At 44.7% G+C, this 25,229-nt stretch overlaps 1 protein-coding gene across 1 annotated transcript in view; it reads right to left on the bottom strand.

Moving 5' to 3' along the window:
* LOC114510749 (patr class I histocompatibility antigen, A-2 alpha chain-like) overlaps positions 1–24,707 on the bottom strand; it is a 512,772-nt gene extending 488,065 nt beyond the window's left edge. Inside the window, exons 1-7 of the mRNA XM_028529251.2 lie at positions 24,369–24,707; positions 23,861–24,124; positions 23,315–23,593; positions 22,477–22,752; positions 22,279–22,383; positions 21,814–21,846; positions 21,658–21,705 (exon numbers count right to left, since the gene is read on the bottom strand). Coding sequence (XP_028385052.2) covers positions 21,658–21,705; positions 21,814–21,846; positions 22,279–22,383; positions 22,477–22,752; positions 23,315–23,593; positions 23,861–24,124; positions 24,369–24,432 — 1,069 coding nt within the window. The 5' untranslated portion in view covers positions 24,433–24,707. The remainder of the gene's footprint in view (positions 1–21,657; positions 21,706–21,813; positions 21,847–22,278; positions 22,384–22,476; positions 22,753–23,314; positions 23,594–23,860; positions 24,125–24,368) is intronic.
* Positions 24,708–25,229: the final 522 nt, after the last annotated feature.

The following is a 25,229-nucleotide window of genomic DNA, read 5'->3' as shown; positions in this document are numbered from 1 at the left end:
TCTTGGTCAGATGAGGCTTGTTTGAGACATTCTAGGAAAGTCCACAGCTTGAGCCAAGACAGGTTGTTTGCATGGAAAGTCACTGGAAAGGACTTGAATGGGCCTGCAAGGTGGGTGAGGCAGGGCTTCAAGGAATCACCAGAGTGAGGTGGCCAGTGTGAGTCAGCTGGATGGAGATTCAGATATGGTGCACACCTGACAGCTCTGTGGGGAAGGCTTGTCAAAGGAACAATAGCCTCTGTCAGCACTTCTGTCTGAGAGAAAGCCTCCCACACTCCCAGCTCTTGCTCTGATGCCAGACAATTCAGTTCTCTATATGTCACTCATGCTTTTTGAATTGCTGCCCAGTGCTGGAACCCAGAGGAAGTGAGTCTGAGTAAATCCATGTGCTGGCCCTTTAAGAGGAATGTCTGAGACTCTCAAAACCCTTTGTCTCACCATCCTGAATCCCTGCAAGTTTTACCACCAGAGTTGTGGTTGCCTGTCTTCCTGACACTGGAACCCTGGCCTGGGAGACATAGTGTGAGACTGGGACACCACCCTCCTCAAGGTGGAACCTCTACAGTCGAGATAGCCTTCCTGATTTTTATCTGCCACACATGGGTGTGGGACCAGTCCCTTTAACGTCTCTATGCCTACTACCAGTATTGATGTGGCTTCTTTAATTCCCTAGTTGAGGGCTTCTGTTCAGCTATATTTCAAGTGATTTTAAAAGATGGTTGTTTGTAGTATCATTGTAATTTTGATGTGGTCATGAGACAATGAGAATATTGTATTTACCTACACAGCCATGTCAACTGGAGGTCAAGATAGTTTGAAAATGTTGATTTAAAGATGCTCATTTAGTAAAGATAATAATTTTCATCCCTGGCTGGTGTGGCTCAGTGGATTGAATGGCAGCCTGTGAACCAAAAGGTTATCAGTTCAATTTTTAGGGCACATGCTTAGGTTGTGGACCAGATTTTCAGGTGGGCTCATGTGAGAGGCAACTGTTTCTCTCACACAACATTTGTCTCCCACTCTGTCCCCCTCCTTTCCCCTTTCTCTAAAAGTAAAAAATAAAATCTTAAAAACATAAAATAATTTTCAATCCTTCAACCATGTCATTAAAATGACACCAGTTTGTTTTCTAGTCTGTGAGGGGTGGTGGTGAAGAATGCCTGCTGTAGCAGTTGGGTGTCCCAACCTCCATTCTTGCTAAGTTTACCTCAGTGCAAATGTGGGCACAGTGAAAAGGCAAAGGATGTCTTTAACCAATGAAAATAGCTTTGACTTCATAGATCCCATGGAAGGCTCTTAGAAAGTTCAAGGGTTCCACAGAGCACACATTGAGAATGGTTGTTCTGGCTAAACCAGGGGGAGTCTCCCCACTGGCCCTGGCCTTTGTGCCCTCCTCAGTTCCTGGAACCCCTCTTCCTGAGGTGGGATCCCTGCCTCCCCACACTCTGCTGAAAGCATTTTCCCTGTATTCTTCTAGAAGAAAGCTCACGCCCTGGAACTGAGATTTCAGAGAGTGTCCTCAGTCTGGGAAAGCACCTGGGAGGAAAGGCCTTCCCCTTTGGAACTGGGAACAGTGTGTGTCTGAAGTCACCAGACCCTTAGGAACCTGGTTGTATTTGTTATACAGCAGCTTCACATGTATTCACATCCCAGCAGGAATCTGGTGTCATTTGTCAGGGAAATTATGTTGTCCCTTTCATTTTTCATGGGTCTGGTGCTGTGACTGGAGGCCCAGAGAACATGAAGCTTGGTTCTGTCCAATAGAATGTTCTGGAACAAGGGATTGTTCTGTGTCTGCATGTCCAACACTGTGGCCATTGGCTGCAGGTAGCTGTTGAGCACTTGAAGTGCAACCTGTGTGTGGAGCAGTCGAACTTTTCATTTAAAAGCCATAAGTGCCTTGTAGCTTTCATACCAGACAGTGCATCTCTAGAATGTCATTAGTTTTCTGTCTTGGTCCGCCAGAAGACACCATGTGACTCATAGATTGATGTACATTAAAACTGTCATTACATGGAAGTCCAGGTTTTCATTCATCTGTGAAGGTTTAGATACATCCTCAGAAAACAGCAGGCCTAAGAAAGATTACTTACTATGGAGTTAAGAAGTACAGTGTAGGGATGGGGGTTGGGGAAGATGGCGACTTTGCTCTAGGCAGCGTGATTCTCAGCTTCTGTGAAGAGGAGGGAAACTCACGGATTGGTGGAGGAACAGAGCAAGTGGCCTAGGTTACCGAAACATTTTTGAAAATAGGACATCAAAAATTATAGCAGTCATTGAAAAATCAGACGTTAAGGAGACTGCTTCAGGACAACAGGGACCCAGGGATCAGCGCTGGGACCAGAGGGGTTGCAGACCCCAGGCCCGGTGCTTCCAGGTCTGCCTCAGGGCACCCAGGAGAGTGAAGTCGCTGCTCCCTCCCCAGACTATGGGGGTTTAGCAACACCAGGGGAGACCTTGTGGCTTGAAGGCACAGAGAGGGCAGTTGGACTGAGAGACAATCACCCAGGCGCTGTGAGCACCCACCCATAGCCCTGGGAGAAGTGAGTGCCTCCAGCTGGCATGACCAGGGGTGGCCTGGGAGTGTACCGGCACCCCCAGCCCGGTGGGAGTGTGGATAGGTGGAAAACCCAGACCTTGCAGCCCGGATCAAGGAAAGGGTGCCTGCGTTCTTGGGTTTCTGGAGCCTGCAGTGGTGAACTGTGGAGGCACACGCCCCCTCGGGAATCCCAACTCTCGCGCTGTGAACCTGGAAGGGACACGGTGCTTAGAGCATTCCTAGAGCCCGAAACTCAAAAATTTGGTGGATGGGCACACACTTTTATGATCCTCAGAGATTGCACTGTGAATCCAGAAAAGTTACGGCTGCTTCCTGAGAACATAGCGGTCCCTGTGGTGGAATATGGGGGAAGGGCACATCTCCTTGCATCCCCGGAGCTTGCATCTTGAAATAAAAAAGATGCAGGAGCCCTGCTGGGCCCCGGAGCTCAGGAGACTGTGGCAGTGAGCTCCGGAGAGCGTGCTTGGGAGGGCCCAGGGTCCTGTAGGGGAAAGTCAGATTGGCTATGGGGAGAGCGCCCTGCTGGCCCTGGGGATAGTGCCTGAGAGACTTACTGAGATTTGACTGGGAAGAGCAATAAGCATTTTAAACACCCCTCAGCCTGCTGAAGCCAGCAAGACCAGAAAAACTGGTCTGGCCAGTTAGAAACCACCAAGAGGTTGTTTTGTTTTGTTTTGTTGGCTGTTGCTGGTTGATTGATTTTATCTTGTGTTTTAAGTGACTTTTTATTTTTCAATTCTTCTTATTTTTATATCTCTCAATCCCCTATGTTTCTCTTCCATTCATCCTAGTATTATTCCTTCCACTCCAAATTTATCTCTCCTGCATTACATCTTCTGCTTTTTTTCCCTTTTTTTTGAGCTTGCAAGTTACTGCAAATTTGTATTATCTTTTTCTCACTTTTCCGACATTTTTTATTTTACTAGTATTTTCATATTCTTTTTCTTTCTGTATAATCTTCTTTGCTTGGTTGGTTATAGTGTCATTTGATAGGTTCCCCGCATTATCTCAGTCACACTGTGTTGATAATTTACTATCCTTCATCTGTGTTCCATTAGTACACCTCTCAAGGTTCTACACTCCTTATTCTTGTTATCTAGATCTCATAGATTCTGCCACAAGATTGTTACTTTAATATTACTGTAAATAAGACCTAGTTCATACAATTGTAAATACTACTCAACACCCCTACCTGATCTCAGCCCACTTTGCAATTTCCTGAACTATGTTATTGTGGGGGATGTCTCTATTCTTTTACACACTACTCCTATTTACTAATCTTTATTACAACCCTACCTCAGAATCTGACCTCCCACAGCCTCACAGCTTTCTAAATCCAGCTAACAATCTTTTCATCCCCTATAAGAGTTTTATCTTCTTTCCATCCTTTCTAAAACGTGGATACTGGGGTGGAGGATCATGGTTAACACTATAAGTAGCCAAAGGATATACGATCTCTTCTCTACTGGCTGCTAATGTAAACATCATAGTATACTGTCTTGCTGTCTTAAACCATTTTGCCTTACTCCTCCAATTGATCACAAAAAAGAATAGTGGGAAGTTCTGAACACCAGGATACATGAAGGAGACTGCACCGCTGAATCTCACAGGTATTCTACCACAGAAGTTCACACCATAATCGCTGGGAACCAGAACATATCAATTTAAGAAACAGAGGCTGTCAAGAAGAATCCCATGAACAATGAGAAAACAAAGAAACAATCCCCAATTGAAGGGAAAGGAGGAAGCCTCAGAAAAAATGCTAAATGAAATAGAGGCAACTCAACTGTCAGATATTGAGTTCAAAGAAATAATTATCAGGAAGCTCAATAAACTCACAATGAGCTACCAGAAACTACAGGGAAGCTACAACAATCTCACTGCAAACTATATAACATGAAAAAGGAAATAGAAACTCTCAACAAGGGCCAAGAGGAAGTGAAGAATGCCATTTCTGAACTGAGGAACACAGCAGAAGGAATGAAAAGCAGGATTAATGAAGCAGAAGATCAGATTAGCGAGCTAGAGGACCAAGTAGAAAACAGCGCCCAGAAAGAGCAAGAAAAGGAAAAGAGACTCAGAAAGAATGAAGAGGGATTAAGAGAAATGCAAGAAAATATGAAACATAATAATATCCGTATAATAGGGATACCAGAAGGAGAAGAAGAGCAAGGGATAGAAAACCTATTTGAAAAAACAATGAAGGAAAACTTTCCTAATTTGATGAGAGAAAAAGTCACACAAATCCAGGAAACACAGAGAGTCCCAATCAAGAGGAACCCAAAGAGGCCCATGTCAAGACACATCATAATTAAAATGGCAAAATTCCAAGACAAAGAGAGAATCTTAAAGGCAGCAAGGGAGAAACAGGAAGTAACATACAAGGGAGCCCCAATAAGGCTAGCAGCTGACTTCTCAATGGAAACACTCCAAGCCAGAAGAGAATGGCAAGAAATATTCCAAGTAATGAGAACCAGAGGTCTGCAACCAAGGCTAGTTTACCCAGCAAGGCTCTCAATCGAGATAGAAGGCCAAATAAGAAACTTCCCAGACAAACGAAGTCTAAAAGAATATACCTCCACCAAACCAGCTCTGCAAGAGATGCTAAAGGGACTGCTTCTTTAAGGAAAGGAAGAGAGAGAGAGAGAGAGAGAGGGAGGAACATAGGTAGGTACATAAATGGCAATGAGTAAGTACCTATCAGTAATAACCTTAAATGTAAATGGATTAAATGCTCCAATCAAAAGACATAGAATAGCTGAATGGATAAGAAAAAATGAGCCACACATATGCTGCCTACAAGAGACCCACCTCAGGATAAAAGACCTGCACAGGCTGAAAGCGAAGGGCTGGAAACAAATCTTCCAAGCAAAGGACAGGGAAAAAAAGCCGGGGTAGCAATACTCATATCAGACAAAATAGACTTCCAAAAAAGGGCCATAAAGAGAGACCCAAAAGGTCACTTCATAATACTCAAGGGCAGAATCCACCAAGAAGACGTAAATATTGTAAATATATATGCACCCAACATAGGAGCACCCAAATACATAAAGAAAATCTTAGAGGACTTCAAGAAGATATGGACAGCAACACAATTATAGTGGGGGATTTTAACAGCCCACTGTCAAAAATGAACAGATCTTCCAAACAAAATATCAACAAAGATATTGTGGCATTGAACAATACCCTTGAGGAAATGGACTTTACTGATATATACAGGGCCCTCCATCCCAAAGAAGCTAAATACACATTCTTTTCAAATGTACATGGAACATTTTCAAAGACTGACCACATGATAGGACAGAAAACAAGCCTCAAGAATTTCAAGAAAATTGAAATTATACCAAGCATTTTCTCGGATCACAAGGGACTGAAGCTAGAAACCAACCCCAAGGAAAAAAAAACCAAAACACTCAAAATCATAGAGATTGAATAGCACGCTATTAAACAATGAATGGGTCAAGAATGATATTAGGGAAGAAATCAAAAGGTTTCTGGAAACAAATGAAAATGAACTCACAACAACCCAAAACTTATGGGACACAGCCAAGGCAGTCCTGAGAGGGAAGTTCTTAGCGATACAGGCCCACCTAAAAAAGTTAGAAACATTTCAAACAAACAACCTAACCCTACATCTACAAGAACTCAAGGAACAACAACAAAGACAGCCCAGAGCAAGCAGAAGGAAGGAAGTAACCAAGATCAGAGCAGAATTAAATAACATAGAGACTAAAAGCACAATTCTAAGGATCAATGAACCCAAGAGCTGGTTCTTTGAAAAGACAAACAAAATCGATAAGCCTTTAAGCAGACTCATCAAGAAAAAAAGAGAGAAGACCCAAATAAACACAATCAGAAATGAAAGAGGAGAGATTACAACAGAGACCACAGAAATACAAAGGATTGTAAGAAATTACTACAAAGAACTGTATGCCAAGAAATTTGAAAACCTAGGTGAAATGGACAAATTTCTAGAAAAATATAATCTTGCAAAACTCAATGAAAAAGAAGCAGAAAGCCTGAACAAACCAATAGCAGCAAAAGAAATTGAAGCACTAATAAAAAAAACTCCCAACACACAAAAGCCCTGGACCAGATGGTTTCACAGGAGAGTTCTACAAAGCATTTAAGGAAGAGCTAACACCTATCCTTCACAGACTATTCCAAAAAATCCAAAAAGATGGGAGACTCCCAAACTCTTTTGATGAGGCCAACATCATCCTAATTCCAAAACCAGATAAAGACACAACAAAGAAAGAAAACTTCAGGCCAATATCACTGGTGAACATTGACGCTAAAATCCTCAACAAAATACTAACAAACTGCATCCAAAAATACATTAAAAAGATCATACTCCATGATCAAGTGGGATTCATTCCAGGGATGCAAGGATGGTACAATATTCACAAATCCGTAAATGTAATACCTCACACAAACAAAAGCAAAGACAGAAACCACATGATCATATCAAAAGATGCAGAAAAAGCATTTGATAAGGTATAGCACCCATTTATGATAAAAGCACTCAGCAAAGTGGGAATAGAGGGAGCATTCCGCAACATAATAAAGGCCATATACAGGAGACCTACAGCCAAAATTATACTCAATGGGCAAAAATTAAAATCTTTTCCACTAAGATCAGGAGCAAGACAAGGCTGTCCACTTTCACCACTTGCATTCAATATAGTACTGGAAGTTTTAGTCACAGTGGTCAGACAAGAAAAAGAAATAAAAGGTATCCAAATCAGAAAGGAGGAAACAAAACTGTCACTGTTTGCAGATGACATGATAATGTACATAGAAAATCCTATAGACCTGGGCAAAAAGCTGATTGACCTAATAAATGAATTTGGCAAAACAGCGGGATACAAAGTCAATATCCAGAAGTCAAAGGCATTTCTGTACACCACCAATGAAACAGCAGAAGCAGAAATCAAGGAAAAATCCCATTTGAATTAGCAAAAAGAAAAAGAAAATATCTAGGAATAAACCTAACCAAAGAGGTAAAAGACCTGTATTCAGAAAACTACACAACACTGAGGAAAGAAATCAAGGAAGACACAAACAAATGGAAACATATACCGTGTTCATGGACTGGAAAAATTAATATCATCAGAATGTCCATACTACCCAAAGCAATTTACAAATTCAATGCAATTCCTATTAAAGTACCAATGGCTTATTTCACAGACATAGAACAAACACTTCAAAAATTGATATGGAATCATAGACGACCCCAAATAGCTGCTGCAATTTTGAGAAAGAAGAGTAAAGTAGGAGGGATCACAATACCTGACACTAAACTATACTACAAGGCCACTGTAATCAAAACAGCCTGGTACTGGCATAAAAACAGGCACATGGACAAATGGAACAGAACAGAGAGCCCAGAAATAAACCCAAGTCTCTATGGTCAATTAATATTTGACAAAGGGAGCAGCAATATAAAATGGAGTAAAAATAGCTTCTTCAACAAATGGTGTTGGGAGAACTGGACACCCACATGCAAAAAAAATGAAACTCGAGCACCAACTTACACCTTATACAAAAATAAATTCAAGGTGGATAAAAGACTTAAATATAAAATGTGACACCATTAAAGTCCTAGAGGAGAACGTAGGTAGGAAAATCTCAGATATTTCACGCAGAGACTTTTTTACTGACATGTCCCCTAGAGCAAGGGACATAAAGGAAAGAATAAACAAACTGGACCTCATCAAAATAAAAAGCTTCTGCACAGCTAAAGAAAACAGTATCAAAATTAAAAGAGAACCAACTGTATGGGAAAACATGTTTGCCAATGGTACCTCAGACAAGGGTTTAATCTCCAAAATATATAAAGAACTCAGACGACTCCACTCTAAGAAGACAAGCAAGCCAATTAAAAAATGGGCAAAGGACTTGAACAGACACTTCTCCAAGGAGGACATACAGAAAATCCAAAGACACATGAAACGATGTTCAATATCGCTAGCTATCAGAGAGATGCAAATTAAAACCACAATGAGATACCACTTCACACCAGTCAGAATGGCCATCATAAACAAAGCAACAAACAATAAGTGTTGGAGAGGTTGTGGAGAAAAGGGGTCCCTAGTGCACTGTTGGTGGGACTGCAGACTGGTACAACCACTATGGAAAGCAGTATGGAACTTCCTCAGAAAACTAAAAATGGAGCTGCCTTTTGACCCAGCAATTCCACTGCTGGGACTCTATCCTAAGAACACTAAAACACCAATCCAAAAGAACCTATGCACCCCAATGTTCATAGCAGCACAATTTACAATAGCTAGGTGCTGGAAGCAACCTAGATGCCCATCAGTAAATGAATGGATCAAAAAACTGTGGTACATTTACACAATGGAATTCTATGCAGCAGAAAGAAAAAAGGAGCTCCTACCCTTTGCAACAGCATGGATGGAGCTGGAAAGCATTATGCTAAGCGAAACAAGCCAGGCAGTGAAAGACAAATACTATATGATCTCACCTTTAACAGGAACCTAAACCACAAAACAAAGAAACAAGCAAAATATAAGCAAAGACACTGAAATAGAGGACAGGCTGACAGTGACCAGAGGGGAGAGAAGAGGAAATTTCAGGAGAAAATGGGAAGGTTTTACAGGAACAATTTAAAGGACACATGGACAAAAACTAGGGGGAGGGTGGTAATGGGAGGCAAGAGGGGAGGGTTGGGCTGGATTGGGAATAAAAGGGAAAACAGTACTTGAACAATGATTAAAAAAAGAAGTACAGTGTAGGGAGAAAACTGTACTTCAGCAATGATTAAAATAATAAAAAAGTACAGTGTGCAGACATTAATTAAAATATGATGTAACACCTGAAGGTTGTAAATGGTCAAAAATGCTTGTCACTGGAGGTGGTCCTTTTGCACATCACTTTGAGACCCTTGGTGTCATTTTTGTGAACCTGGTGAACATAGGCAGCCATATGTCTTTACTTCAACAGAAAATATTTATTGAACACAACATATATCAAATTCCAGTAGGACCTGTACATAATTATAAACTTTTAAAGTTCGAGATGTAAACTCTGGTATTCCACCTTAGAATTCCCCATCTATAGCTTTTCCCAATATTTCCTCCAAGGGTGACGTGTGTTTTCCTTCACCCTTGGACCCTTTTCCCTTAGCTGAAAACATATATGAAGTTTTTACAATTACGAAATGACAGTTTCTCTAAGCAAGACCGAAAGGAATAAAACCATAAAGGAAAACACAAAACTCTTCTATGTCAACCACACGCTCCAGTGACATAAACTCATGCCCATAACCGAACGCAAAGACGCATAAAAATGTTGGCAGAGGAAGGTAATGACTGTCAGTGTTTTTCCGCCAAAGACCTGGAGGAGCACAGCGGGCAGACAGAGGGCTGCGTGCATAGCTGCTTCGAGAGGGAGGGCACGAGGGGGAGTGCACACCTAGGGGCGTGGGCAGCTTTGAGGGACCAGGTGAGACAGCACGTGCCCAGGACGTGGGCTCTTGTTGGGAACCTTGGGAGGATCTGTGGGCGCAGGGGCCCCTCTAGATTGGCGTCATTAGGATGTGGGGGCAAGCCTGTGATTGGGCATCTCAGGAAATATCTACGGACTCAGCAGACTGGAGCGAGGGTGAGGTGTGACAGGAAAGATGCTGCCTTCCCTTCTGTTAGCCGGCCCAGGAGCTGCTTGGTGGTGTGTGAGCTGCACTGTGTCTCCTTTCTGTCTGTGCTGAGACAACCAGCAGTGTGGTGTGAGTTTCATGTCACTGATGTCTCGGGATGTCCTTGTCTGATGCTGATGTTTTGTGAGGCCACGTGTTTCCCACCGGAGAATAACCCGGCTCAGCAGTGAGCACCAGGCCGGCTCCAGGCAACACTGGGTCTCGCTCTGAGCGCCAGACCAGTTCCAATGTTGGGGTTGCTTTTCCTTCCTTCTTAAGTTCCGTATTTAAAAATAGTTATAACCTAGTCCCAATTAAAGAATAGTAGAAAACAATTTGGAAAAGAAGAAATGCAAATGTTAAACAGCTATATTTGTAATAAATACATGTAAACAAAAATGAGAATGTGGATTAAGAAAAATAAGAATAAAAAATAAAATCTATCAGTTTGGCAAAGATGAATGAAAATGAAGAGCCCATCAGCCAGAAAATGGGGAACACATCCTGTTGTGAAGGTTGAAGGGGTTGAGAATGGGGCCAAAAATCCTGAAGGATGCTTTTATGAAAGGTCTCAGCAATTTAAATGTGTTTTTACATTTTGGTCCAGAAATTATTCTTCTAGGAATTTATCCTAACAAGATAATCACACATGTCCTCGTGTATGTATATTGAAGGATGTTTCTTGTGCTTTTACAAAAGCAAAAGGATGGAATGTATCTGCTCCAATCAACAGAATGATGGTAACTATGGACAGAAGAACACTTATGTGTCTCAGGCAGTGACACCATTGATCTATGCAGAGGGTCATGTGTATCTTCAGAGCAAACCCATGAAGTACTCGATATGGGATCCTTGTAGGGGACAACAGAAAGGAGACAGAGAGGATCAGGGATGGTGGGGCTGCGGTGAACACATGGTGTTTTCTCTGGGGACCTCGATGACTCACTTTGACTGGGTCTCTTGGCAGCTGGTGTCACCAGACAGGCCTGGGCCTGAGCGGTTCTGCCTCAGAACAGCCTGTGGTGTGTGGTGTGTGGGTGCTTGACTTCTTCTGGATAAGATTTCATAGCCTGAGTCAGGGGATTTTGAAAGTATGTTTATCAAAGTTGGGACAGTGACACTAAGGAAAGGCTTAGGGTAGAAGAAGTAACTGGAGAGAGCCTAGGTGAGGCTGCTCTGGTTCCTGGAAATGTTACAGGAAAGGAGTGAGTCAAGACTGGGCTGCTGTCAGCTCACTGGGAAGTAAAACTCCCAGAGACAGAAGTGAGCCAAGGGGGTAGGCAACTATCAGCTCACTGGAGATCAGGGAAAAAGGGGACCTTAAAGTCAAGATGGGGGATAAGCCCGAGATCAGCTGCCTCTACCCTCTGCTCGCCTGGCCGATAATCTCAAGGACACCTTAGAGCTCAGAAAGACAGAAAGAAATTCATGTTGGACATGGGGGTGTGGGTGTGTTCTAGAACAAGCTGCTTCAGGTCTCTGCCTGGAGGGTTTTTGTCTCTCTCCTCTGGGTGAGAATCTTAGGGGAGGGTTTCAGCAGAACATTCATCAGCTTTCCAGGGGTGTTTTTAATACATTGATGCATCAAAATGGGCACATGGGGGCTTGGAGATTATCCTCTGGTCAGCTCCACTGTTTTAATTTTTTCTTAGGTCTGTCTGGCTCTAATGGTTTTTCTTTTTTCTTTTTTTCTTTTGTTATTTTATCTCCTGACTTCTTCTGTCCATGGGTTCATCTGGTACAAGTGGCATTAGTTAGGTCTCTCTTCTTTATTCTCCCCTGACCAGGGTGATTTAAGCAATATATTCTCTGATTTGGGTGGAGAGGTACAAACCCTTTGTTTTCAAGTGTCCTTGGTTAGGGGAGATAAGGTCTTGTGATTCAACCAGTGGGCTGTAATTTTTTCAGACCATTTGGCTTTGGTTAATTTTCTTGCCTCAGTTTCCCCATTCTTCTTGCCTAGGACTTTTCCTAGCTTACTATGCTGTCTTGCTATGACTCTGCATGCCATGCAAGTAAACTTTTGCCATGTTCCAGAATGTTCTGTGATAGCAGGCTACTTGGCTCAGAGCTCAGGAGAACATCAAGAAGCAGTGTACTTTAGCCATCCAGACCACAGTCAAGTTCATCATCCAGTATGGGTTTCAAGGCATCCACTGTGTCAGGATTAGTTAAAGTCTGGAGTCAGAATGGAGAACCAGAGTAGGACCCTGGATCTGTGACTGTGGCACTGTTGTGGGGGAGATGGTCCATTGGCAGAAATGACACAGAGAAATGTAATCATGACCCATTGCTGTGAGGGAAAGGCTTCTGATATCACAGAAGCAGATATTTAGGAGACCTATGATCCCCTTCCACTGGTCTCCATCTTCTCTGAAAAGCATAAAAAGGTCTCTGAAAGAGAACAATTATACACAATCATAGAGCAGGAAAGATCTCTTGGAAATTAAAAATATCATCATAAAAATGAATAATCAGTAGGTGACCTAAAAGTTTCAAATTGTACTCCTACTGAGTCATACAAATTGAAAAATGCGTGTGAACTTGAGAAAAGACCTATTAGTCTGCCAATCATGAGATTTCAAGAAGTTAATAATGGCAGTTGAAAGATAGTATGAAAATATAAAAATGAATTTATGATGAGGAGGAAATGATTTTAACATTTTCTAAGAGTAGTTCTCAAAGTTTGCAGGTAAAAATTTACATTTTGAATGACCTAATCAAATTCTCACTATAGCAGATAAAAACAGACCCACACCGGGACACATTATGGTGTGAGTTCAGAAAGCGGGGTGGGGCAAGACCATGAAAATTTCAAGAGGCAGCAAATATGGGCCAGGAGACTAGAAGATCTTGTTACAACGCCTTCCAGTTTCTGAAGAAAAAAATATTTCCAACAGAGTTCTGTATCAAGTCAGGATGTGAATAAGGGCTACAGTAGTCTACAGTTTCTGCATGTGTTTAGGGTTTTCATAGTTAAATTTTCACATTATTTCTTTGGAAAATACTACCAAGTAAAGTGGGAAAATGAGGAAGTAAACCAACAAAGAGGAACATGTGGGATTCAGGCAACAGGGGAGCCAGAACAGGAGAGGCCAGGGCTGCCCAAGACAAGGTAAAGGACATCCAGGATGTCTTCCCAGCTCCAGGTGTGCCGGGACCCAGTTCCTCTGTGGCAGGACCGAGGGCAGTGGACAGTTGTCTGCAGAGATGAAGGTGGTTGGAAATTGGATGTGTTCAAGTATGTACTCATGATATTCAGACTCTGGGGAGAGCAGTTGAATGGACATGTGAAACCTGACAGATCGATGCCGTGGCTGTCATTGGACCAGATGCAATGACCAACCACCCTGTACCCTAGTGCTGACCAATCACTGGAGACCTGAGCCTAAGTCCCTCAGTCCCCCATACAACCATCCCCTAGAAGCCACTGGGGAGCCAGGCCTCAGAGTTACAACTCACCTGTGACTCTGGGTTTGGTGCCACTTCCTTAAATTAACTTTTATTTCCTTTTATTTTTTCCATACTCACTTGAGGATATTATCTTTTCATTGCTTACAGAGAGAAAGGAAGGAAGATAGGGACACATTGATGTGAGAGAGAAACATCAACTGATTTCCTTCCATAGGCACCCAGACTGGGGATCATATGCACAACATGGGTGTGTGGTTTGTACAGGTATCTACTTACAACCTTTTGGTTACGGGATGATGCTCGAACCAACAGAGCCACATCAGCCAGGGCTAAACATTTACTCCCTTTTTTATTTTTTTCAACTACAGTTGACAATATTGTTTTGTATTAATTTCAGGTATATAGCATAGTGGTTGGACAATCATATACTTTACAAAGTATTTCCCCTGATATTTCCAATATCCAACAGACACCACACGTAGTTACCACACTATTATTGACTATATTTCCTATGCTGGACTTCACTCCCATGACTGTTTGTAACTGCCAATCTGCACTTCTCAATCCCTTTACCTTTTGCACACAGTTCCCCAACCCCCTGCTCCCCTGTGACAATGCAGAATGTAGTTATCATATTTTTGACTGAGAGACAGGAGGAGGCTGAGGAAGGAGAGGAAGTCTGGGTGGAGCTGGAAGGGACCCACAGTAGAGAGCCCTGGGAAAGGAAGCTGCTGAGCAGAGCTGGGAAGCGGTGCACACACCAGCGGCCCAGAGCGAGGAAGGCAGAAGGGATGAGGGTAAAGTCACAACACAGAGGGAGAAGAACACAATTATGAAGAAAAATTAACTGGTGAAATTAGAATAAGGTCTCTAGTTGGTTAATAGCATTGTACTAATGTCAATTTCCTGGTTTTGATCATTGTCCTGTAACTGAGCAGACAGGGGCCTTTCACATGGTGCCTTGGTGAGTGACCCAATAATTAATGCTGGAAGGACCAGGTCTTCATTTACAGTATTCCAGCCTTGGGGGGCCTCAGAGCACCTAAGCTCAGTGCCCTCCTTTCCCACTAGACCCAGCACTTCCTTTGTCCCCCAAAAGGCTATAAGCCAAAAGCAAACCTAACAGTTCCCCAAATTCTTTGCAGGCTGGTGCTCAGTCCACTGAGCCACACCAGCAGGGCTTCCCATATTCTTTACTTTTCAATATATTTTATTGATTATGCTATTAGAGTTGTCCCATCCCCCACTTTATTCCCCTCTGCCATGCACACCCACTTCCACCTGCATTCCCCCCCTTTAGTTCATGTCCGTGGGTCATACATATAAGTTCTTGGCTTGTACAGTTCCCATACTATTCTTAACCTCCCCCTGTTTATGTTCTACCTACCATTTATGCTACTTATTCTCTGTTCCCTTTCCCCCATTCTCCTCCTCCCACTCCCTGCTGATAATCTCCATGTGATCTCCATTTCTGTGGTTCTCTTCCTGTTCTACTTGTTTCCTTAGTTTGTTTTTGTTTTAGGTTCGGTTGTTAATAACTATGAGTTTGTTGTCATTTTACTGTTCATATTTTTTATCTTCTTTTTCTTAGATAAGTCCCTTTAACATTTAATAAAATAAGAACTTGGTGATGATGAACTCCTTTAACTTGACCTTATTTGAGAAGCACTTTATCTGCCCTTGCATTGTAAATGAAAGCTTTGCTGGATAGAGTAATCTTGGATGTAGGTCCTTGCCTTTCATGACTTGGAATACTTTTTTCCAGCCCCTTCCTGCCTGTAAGGTTTGATAAATCAGCTGACAGTCTGATGGGAACTCCTTTGTAGGTGACTGTCTCCTTTTCTCTTGTTGCTTTTAAGATTCTCTTCTTATCTTTAATCTTGGTTAAGATAACTATGATGTGCCTTGGTGTGTTCCTCCTTGGGTCCAATTTCTTTGAGGCTCTCTGAGTTTCTTGGACTTCCTGGAACTCTCTTTCTTTTGCCAGATTGGGGAATTCTCCTTCATTATTTGTTCAAATAAGTTTTCACTTTTTTGGTCTTCCTCTTCTCCTTCTGGCACCCCTATGATTTGGATGTTGGAACGTTTAAAGATGTCCTGGAGGTTCCTAAGCCTCTCCTCATTTTTTTGAATTCTTGGTTCTTCATTCTTTTCTGGTTGAATATTTCTTTTTTCCTTTTGGTCCACACCATTGATTCAAGTCCCGGTTTCCTTCCTGTCACTGTTGGTTCCCTGTACATTTTCCTTTATTTCACTTAGCATAGCCTTCATTTTCCCCTCTAATTTGCAACCATATTCAACTAGTTCTGTCAGCATCCTGATTACCAGTGTTTTGAACTGTGTGCCTGATAGGTTGGCTATCTCTTCATTGTTTAGTTGTATGTTTTCTGGAGCTTTGATCTTTTCTTTCATTGGGGCCATTTTCTTTTGTCTCAGTGCACCTGTTACATAGTAAGGGGCAGAGCTTTAGGTGTTTACCCGGGCGGGGCAAACAACATTGCTGGGTTGTGAAGCTCTATGTGGGGGAGGATTCTGAGAGGGAACAACGCTGCTTGCTCCACTCTCTGCTGATTTTCAGTCACTTCCCAAGCTACCCACAATCAAATTGGGTCCTTCTGGTGCTGATTCCCAGGTGGGTGGGTTTCTGTACATCCTAGAACCCTGTGGGTCTCCCCAAAAAACTCTCCTGTGAGACTGGGAGTTTCTCCCACTGCTGCTTCAACCCCACAGGTGTTTTCAGTCAGAGGCTTTGAGGCTTTATTTACTGTGCTGGAAACTAGGGTTGTGCAGTCTGTCTCACTCCCTGGTTGTTCCTCCTGGTTTATCTGCACACAAATGTGGGACTGCCCTCTCTGCCAGCCACCACCTCGCTGGGTCCAGCAGTCACTGATTTGCCTCTGTCCTCTCTGCCCCACTGCCTGTGTTCATCTCTCCTACACATCTGGATGAATGTTTCTTCTTTAACTGCTTGGTTGTCGAACTTCCATATGGTTCAATTTTCTTTCAATTCTGGTTGTTTTTTTTTTTTTGTTTCTAAATTTGTTGTTGTCCTTCTTTTGGTTGTGTGAGGAAGCACAGTGTGTCTACCTACACTTCCATATTGGCCAGAAGTACCCCTAAACCTTTACTTTCTTTGCTGAAACAGTTGTTTGTGTTTGATCAGGCTTTAATTTGCACCAGTGAATGAACTCCTTTAGTTTAGTAATATTTGTTTTTTGTAACTTTATTTGTAATTTGTAACATAACATTTTATAATTTTTATAGTGAATATGCATTCATTATATGAATGGCATATTATCTCTACACACATAATTAATTTAGAAAACATCATTGACAGGTATAAAAGGGAAGGCAGACAGGGAGGAAAGTCAAGAGCTCAGCTCAGGGATGACAGTGCTGGGCTCCATGTCTGAGCTCTGGGCAATGAACTTGCACACCCTCCCCACTCCTCACTCAGGGCGCTGCCCTCTGTGGAGGCCAAGCTGGGTCTTTCCCTTCTTCTGGGGCATGGTCATTTGTATATCCTCAATGCTCTGTTGTTTTTAAGAAGTTGTTTCTTTTTATTACACATGGCATGTTTAGCTGTTTTCCATGGGAGGATTTGTCCATAGAGTTCAGCCAAGATTTTCAGGAATGGGATTTCTAAGGCAAACAGTTGGTCCTAGAGAAGAGGATCAGAATCTGGATCTTAAATCATGATGTGAGGATGATCCATCAGGAGTTTTATAAGTGAAGGGATTTTATGTGACTTGTTCTTTGAAAATATTATTCATGCACAGGGGAGGTTTCAAAAGACACTCAAGAATATACAAAATTAAGTGAGTCACATTGTCCCCCTGCTCCTTCAGTCACCTAAGTCCTCTCCCAGGGAACCATCTCAGTGAGTCACTTCTGATTCCTCCTCTGAAGAAACTCTGCCTATGCATTGCTGTTGCCGTTATGTCCATGAAAAGAGCTCAGGCCACAGACGTGGAGAAAATGTTTGCAATTCAATTCTTTTAGAATATACATAAGAACCTTCAACTCAACAATCAGAAAACAATATCTCAATAAAGATTATCAAAATTCTAAACAGAGTACCCCATGAAAGAATTTATGCCTGTCTTGTCCAGGTGGTTCAGTTGGTTAGAGGGTCATGACAAGTACCAAAATGTTATGGGTTTGATGCCTGGTCACAGTGCCTATGGTGGGGAACTGATCAATGACTCTCTCTCTCTCTCTCTCTCTCTCTCTCTCACACACACACACACACACACACACTCTCTCTCTCTCTCTCTCTCAAATCAGTTAACATAGCCTTGGGTGACAGGTTTTTTTAAGGCTTTCTGCAGAACAATAGCTTTGTTGAGGCTACAGCAGCCTCACATGTGTGTTTACAGGATCTCTTGATGTCATTTTCTCCTGTGTTGACTTATTGTACAAATTGTTCTGTGCATAATGTGCTGTGTAGACTTGCAGCCCAGAAGCAACAGGCTGAGACCTGCAGTCCAGGTGAGCAGTAGGGGGACCATCCAGGTGTGAGTGCATGTGTGCCTATTCACTCAACCATAGCATACCACAACCACATGTTTCTCAGGGTGGATCACCACCGTTAGGTGGCACATGAGTGAATGTAAGTGCATCAAATAAACACGCTGGGCAACTTACACTTACATGAGGTTGTGTGTCAGCTATATTATAATTTAAAAATAGACTTCACTGTGGATTTCATGTACAACTCTTGCATTCATTGAAGGATCATTAAACAGTGTAATTAGGAATATTATAAACACTGACATCCACAGATTAGATTGTCAAGAGTCACTTCCAACAGCTCATGACCCCAGGAGCTCTCGGATCCCTGAGCATCTGCAGTGAGAGATGAAGAGCAGGAGCATAGGAAGCCAACTAGGGGAGGCCTGCACCCACCAGAGATGGGGACCCACTCACACAGTGATGAAGAAAGAGAAAACCGATTCTAGCATGTATCAGGTGACACAGGTGTCCACCAGCATCAGAACAGTGTGGGTGGCTTGGTGTCTGGAGGACATTGGTGGTAGCTGCAGGGGTGTGAATGTGCTGCGGCCTCTGGTGGTGTCTGTGCAGGTGAAGCACCATGGAGACGCTGGGCCAGACCTTGAGGACAGTGAATGTGACAAAGGACATGACAACAAGATGACACCCTCAGGCAGGTCTGGTGACCACGGATAGAGATGGCAATGACTGAGATGCCCTCCGGAGCATGTGGGCAGAAGACAGAGAAAGTGTCCCCTGTTCCCTGGGTGGAGCTGACTTAGGGTCACGTTGTCACAGGGGTATAGGGACACCTGCACCAGGACCTCCCATCACAATGTTTCCTGCTGGGCCCTTTCCTTCAGCTCCTTCTCTTCTCAGAACCCCGTCCCCAAGTCCCTCATACTGTCATCCCTGTGACCCGGGGCTGGTCTCCCTGTGGGTTCTGGTCCCACAGCTCTCACTGCTCATGGCCTCAGGTCTGTTCTGTGGCTTTTCCTGAAATAAGATGAGCCCCCAATATCCCACATAGAAATCTTTTTATGTTTAAAGTAGAAATTTTGGGTTCTCTTATTTGTGCCAGAAATCAATCAGGGGAATAATTTCAGAGAGGGAGCATTTGGATATTTTCATGATGTAGAACTGAGAGCCACTTTCTCAATCTTCCGCTTGACTTTTCCCCATGGTAGGGAAAATGCTGCACCTTTCATACCATATGACAACATACGAACCACCTTTCCTTTCCCAGAAACAGAAAACATTTACGTGTGGATTTAAGTCCTTTCCCCAACCTGGGCCCAACTCATCACTGACTTGTGTGGATCCGAATCTGTCTGAGACCAGGATTGCTCTTGGGCTTGTCACAAAATACTCAAATTTCTCCTCCAAACTTCTACCAGATGCTGGGCAAGAAGTCCAAGTTAACATTTTTTAAAACTTTGAATAACTTTTTATTTTTCAAATGAGTTGACATATAATATTTATTAGTTTCAGCTAAAAAGTACAGTGATTAAACATTTATACTGCTCATTAAGTAATGTCCCCAATAAATTTAGTAGCCATCTGACACCATACATAGTCACAACAATATTATTGATTATACTTCTTAAGCTGTATTTTGCTTAGACCCTACTAATCAATGGTGAGAGTTAATAGAGGACAATTATCATATTTTCATTGACTTGGGTGGAAATAATAATAGAAGCTAAAGAGGGTGAGCATAGAAGTGGTGAAGAACACAGCAGGACAATCTCAGAATATCTTCCTGTAAATTCCTAATGAATGACAAACACCAAATGGTGAGTGTATGACAGGCAGACTTGGCTGTCACCAACCTGGAAGACAAACCAAGGTGAATGTCACCACTGTCCAAACAGGGAGGTACAGTGTCCAGTCTTTGTCCTTTCTTCTTTCACAGTCCTTGCTCCCTTGGGGGCCTCATCCATACTCACAGATTTAATACCATTCTTTTTTTTTAAAGATTTTATTTATTTATTTTTAGAGAGAGAAGGAAGGGAGGGGGGGAGGGAGAGAGAGAGAGAGAGAGAGAGAAACACCAATGTGCGGTTGCTGGGGGTTATGGCCTGCAACCCAGGAATGTACCCTGGCTGGGAATCGAACCTGGGACACTTTGGTTCCCAGCCCGCGCTCAATCCACTGAGCTACGCCATGATAGAATGCTAATATCATTCTTGTAGCATCACCTCCACACCCATGTCTCCAGCCCAGACATTTCTCCTCAAGGTTCCCACACTCATCTGTCCAACCTGACACCTCACTGGTGTTTCTAACACACATCTCACTTTGACCTTCTCTTCAGCTGAACTATTGAAAAACCCACCCCTCTCCCAAACATACTCCTGCCAGAGTCTTCCCCCTCTCTGCTGATAAAACCCCACCTTTCTGCTGGCACAGTACAAACATGGGGTGCCCTTCTTGACTCCTTTCCCACACCCCAGATTGAATCCTTAGGAAATGCTGTGAAATCCATCTTCCAAATGCATCCAGTGTCCAGTCCCTTCCCACTGTTTCCACCACTCACAGCCCCATCAGAACACCCAGCACCTGCAGCCTGGAACCCTGGGAGCTTCCCCACACCTTTCTCTCCTGCCTCGCTGGTCTCTTGTCTCCTGATTTTGTTCTCAGCCCAGCAGCCAGACTGACCCTGGGTCCCGAGGGCTTTCTCTTGGGGAAGAACTCTCAGAGGAAGCCACTAAGGACTTCATCTCCTTGGCCATGACCTTCCGGGACTCAGCATCCTTGGAATAAGAACAGTTTCCGTACTGGATTAAGCATCATGGACATGGGAACAATTCCTGCTTTAACCAGGTGTTCCTCAACTTTGGATTGGTCAGCTCTCTAACCCAACATGGACACCACTGAGGTCTACAAGAGGGGGGCTCACAAACTTTGGTGATTCCCAGGCTACAAATCAGTACTCGGTTACAATCAGGGGACTAAACCAGCTGCAGCCAGAGGTTCCAAAAGGTATATTTGGATGTGCGGGGAGAAACTCGTAATTGCACGCGGAGTACAAGTGTTTACAGGGAACATCACTGGGGAGCCACGCCATCCCCTTGGCCTCTGGCACACAGTCTGTCCCTCCTGGGTTGTCCCCACACCTCCTGGTAAGTTCATGAATGTAAAGTGGCTTTGAACGGCTTAACAAACAGGGTAAAGGTATAGAGAGAATAATACCTACCAGAAACAATACACCTTGGAGCTTTTAATCTACATTACTTTTGATTTATTTATATATTTATATAATATTCAGAGGCTGGTTGCAGAAACAGCAGACAGGGATCCTTAAAGTCCCAAGGGGAGGCTGCAATGACTGTTTTAGCACCAACTCCTGTAGAAAGAAGCTCTGTCACCCTGGAAACAAAGTTATTGTGAACAAATTTAGGTCAGTCTCAGAAGTGTCACATTCTCCACAGTCACCACATGCTCAGAATGTCCCACTCTGAGAGTCCCAAAAACCCAGCTGTGTCCCTCGGTCCAAATACCCTCCCACTCTTGGCCTTCAGGGTCTCACCCTTAGGAGCTGTGAGAGACAGGTCAGAGCCCTGGGAACTCTCGCTGCCTGGGGAAGACACAACAGCAGAGTTACAGGGTAGGGGAGCCCCCTTCACAGATCCAGCCCACACTTCCCTAGGGTCCCAGATGTCACCTCCCCAACACCCAGACTTACAGGCAGTCTGAGTGTAGCTCTTCCTGTCTCTGCCTGTGGGAAGAAAACATTCTGTGAGAAGTCAGGGGGAAGGCTGGGTCCCATGACCCTAAAGAAGAGCCCCACACTCCTGAAGCACAGGGAAGGTTCCATAACTTGACTGAACACCCAGGGCAGGATGAGGAAATTCAGGGAGAGTACATGTGTGGGGACTTTACCAACTGCCCGTCTGGATGTCTGTCCTCAGCAAGGACCTTCCCCTCTGACCTCTGACAGCTGGGAATCAGTCCCCATCACTAGAATCATCAGGTGATAAATGTGTCCCTCACTTTCCCATGGGCCTCACCTAAGAGTCAGTGTTAGGAAATAGGCCCCAGATGGACAAGCACCCATGTGTGGACATGATGCCCATAACAAGGCAGAGCACACTTCTACCTGGGCTTGACCCCCAGGGGGACAGGAAACTCAGCCCCATCCCTTGCCCACCTGAGCTCTTCCTCCTCCACAGCACAGCTCCAGCGGCCACAGCTCCAAGGAGACCCAGGGTAGCAGTGATGCCCACAATGCTGATGGTGGTCTGAGGAGGGGGATCTGGAGGGGAAGGTGAGAGGTCAACCTTAGGCCTGAGTCTTGACCTACTCGGACACCCTGAGGGGAGGCTCTGTGCCCACACCCCCTCCTCACCCCATCTCAGGGTCAGGGGCTCAGGCAGCCCCTGGTGCTGCACATGGCACGTGTATCTCTGCTCCTCTCCAGGGGGCACGACCACAGCTGCCCACTTCTGGAAGGTTCCATCCCCTGCAGGCCTGGTCTCCACCAGCTCCATGTCCTGGGTCAGGTCCTCCCCATCACGCTGCCAGGTCAGGGTTATGTCCGCAGGATAGAAGCCCAGGGCCCAGCACTTCAGGGTCACCTCATGGTCAGAGATGGGGTGGTGGGTCATGTGTGCCTTTGGAGGGTCTGAGGGGAGGGTGAGAAAGTTCAGAAACTTTGCATGGTCATGGGACACTCCAGCAGTGCTCATGTGACCACCCTGAGAGTGGACAGGTAAGCAGGGGTGGGGGAAGGGAGAGCACCATTCAGACACTAGCAGGGACAGAGGCATCTAGGATATTCTCCTATTTCTTGGAAAGTTCCAGAATTAGCGTGAGAACCTATGGTAAAAGTGTCCAGGTCTCTAAGAGGAGACACAGCCTCAGGTGGAGGCTTAATGACTCAGAAAAGCCAGAGTCAGGCCTCCAGAGAGGGTCTCAGCCTGAGAACCAGGGAGAGCGTCCTAGTGCACCAGGTGCTGCAGGGTGTGAGGGAACAACTGTGGGGTGTTTCAGGGAGAGGCTGGGTCCCTTATTTTCCTTTAGAGAAAGCTGGGCCTGTGGGTGAGTCACAGAATAAGGAAACCTGGGGGACTCTTCCCTCTCCCGAGAAGGAGAGACATTCTGACACTTCCCCATTTGCCTCCTCTCCTTGTAGGAAGCTGCCCCAGCCCACAGATCCCCGCCTCAGGGAGGCCCTGTCCTGGTACCTGCTCCGAGCAGTGTCTCCTTCCCTTTCTCCAGGAGCAGGTGGATCCGGTGCACACACGTGTTCTCCACATAGGCCCTCCAACCCTCCACATCATCTTGATGCAACAAATCGCGCCGAACGGTAATCTGGACGGTCTTGTTGTCTTCAGTCGTGGAACTCAGGTCCAATTTTAGGGCGAAGATTTCGTTGCCATCATAGGCGGAGTGACAGTACCCGCTGAGGAAGCGCTGGTCCGAGCCCACGACACAACCATAAGTAACCTGATAGGTGTGAGATCCTGACCGCACCCTAAAGTTAGCAGCGTCCACTTTTTCCCTCTGGGGGACAGATGTCTCCCCACCCGACCAGCGGAGACCCATCCTGCGGGGATTAAACGTAAACTGAATGAAAATAACACTGGGTTGAGTTCCCGCGGGCTGCTCCTGGAGTGAGTGCAGAGTGGACCCCGCAGCCCCGGGGGGACGTTCGGATCCGTAGATTCAGTAGACTCCCGCCCCTCCGTGTGCGTGGGGGTCCTGCCTGGATCCGCGCGCGTGTGGCTCACCTTCCTCGCTCTGGTTGTAGTACTCGCGCAGGTTGTTCAGCTTTGCTCGGGAAGACTGTGTGCAGTGCTTGCAGATCCGCGTCAGCTCCTCCCAAAACTCTGGACCCTCCTGCTCTGCCCATGGCATCTGCGACTGCGCCCTCGGGTTCCAGGCATTGCTGTCGAATTGCAGGACCTCCGTGTCGTCCACATAGCCGACAATGATGTACTGGGACTTCCCGAGTCCAGACATGAAGGTACCGAAAATTCTCATGTTGTGTGGGCCTGGGGACAGGGAGGACGCACATCTTGAGTACGCGGTGGGGCTGGTAGCAGCAGACGTCCCGGGAAACAGAAAAAGATTCGGTGGTTGAGAGGAGGGGATGGGGGTGGGAGGAGGGGAGGAAGAAGGCCGGGGTCCGGGGACTGGGGTCTAGAGATGCGCGTCCTCGTCCCCGGGTATTGGGCCCTCGCTGGGCCCTCTCTCCCCTGCCCCGCAGAGGCTGTCCCCTCCCGACCCCTCACTCACCTGCCCAGGTCTCCGTCAGGGCCAGGACCCCCAAAAGCAGCAGGAGCAGAAGTAGGGACTCCATCACCCAGACCTTGAGCGTCTGGGGAGAAAGAACTCAGGTACTACGTGAGGACTTCATACTCTAAACCACAGTGACGCCGATTGGCTGGTGCGGTGTTGGGACATACAAACCAGAATCTCAGCAGAACGTCAGGAGTATCCAGGCAGAAGACCCCTGAGAAGGAGAAGGGAAACCGGGGAGAGAAGGGCACACCCCAACACCGAGAGTCGCGCCCCAGACTCGGTTCTCAGGCTGATACCCTGGGAACCTGGCTTGGGGACCCGGGAATCTGCCCCAACCCTCCTCCTGCACAGAGAACTCTGTCCTGCCGTCTCCCTGAGTCCCCGCCCACGGGCTGTTTTATTCAGAGACTCTCAAAAATTTTGTATCAGAACACCTATACAGTCTCACAAAATATGGAGAATCCCAAAATGATTTTGTTTGTGTGCGTTATAGCTATCAATATCTACCATACATGGAATAAAGCAGTTTGAAAAAAATTAATTCATTTGGAAAAATTTTAATAACCAATGACATGTTAAGAGAAATAATATTTTTATGAAAAATAACTATTCCCAAAATGGACGAGGTAGTGAGAAGAGTGGATCTGCTCACGTTTTACTTTTCTGCAAGTCTCAGTGCTTGTCTGTATCATTAGAAGTCTGCTGGATTTTCATATTTGATTCTGCATTTAATGTTATTTTGTTTGCAGTGTATGAATAAACACATTTAGCCTCACACAATATGTAGGAGGAACATTTTTAATTACCTTTTCAGATAAGTGTGGATATTCATCTTTGATCATACACTAAAGCCAC

Source organism: Phyllostomus discolor, chromosome 12 (assembly GCF_004126475.2).
Source record: "Phyllostomus discolor isolate MPI-MPIP mPhyDis1 chromosome 12, mPhyDis1.pri.v3, whole genome shotgun sequence".
In the NCBI taxonomy this organism is placed as follows: Eukaryota; Metazoa; Chordata; class Mammalia; order Chiroptera; family Phyllostomidae; genus Phyllostomus; species Phyllostomus discolor.
Note: the sequence above shows the minus strand (reverse complement) of the source record. Positions and strands in the feature narration are given on the sequence as shown.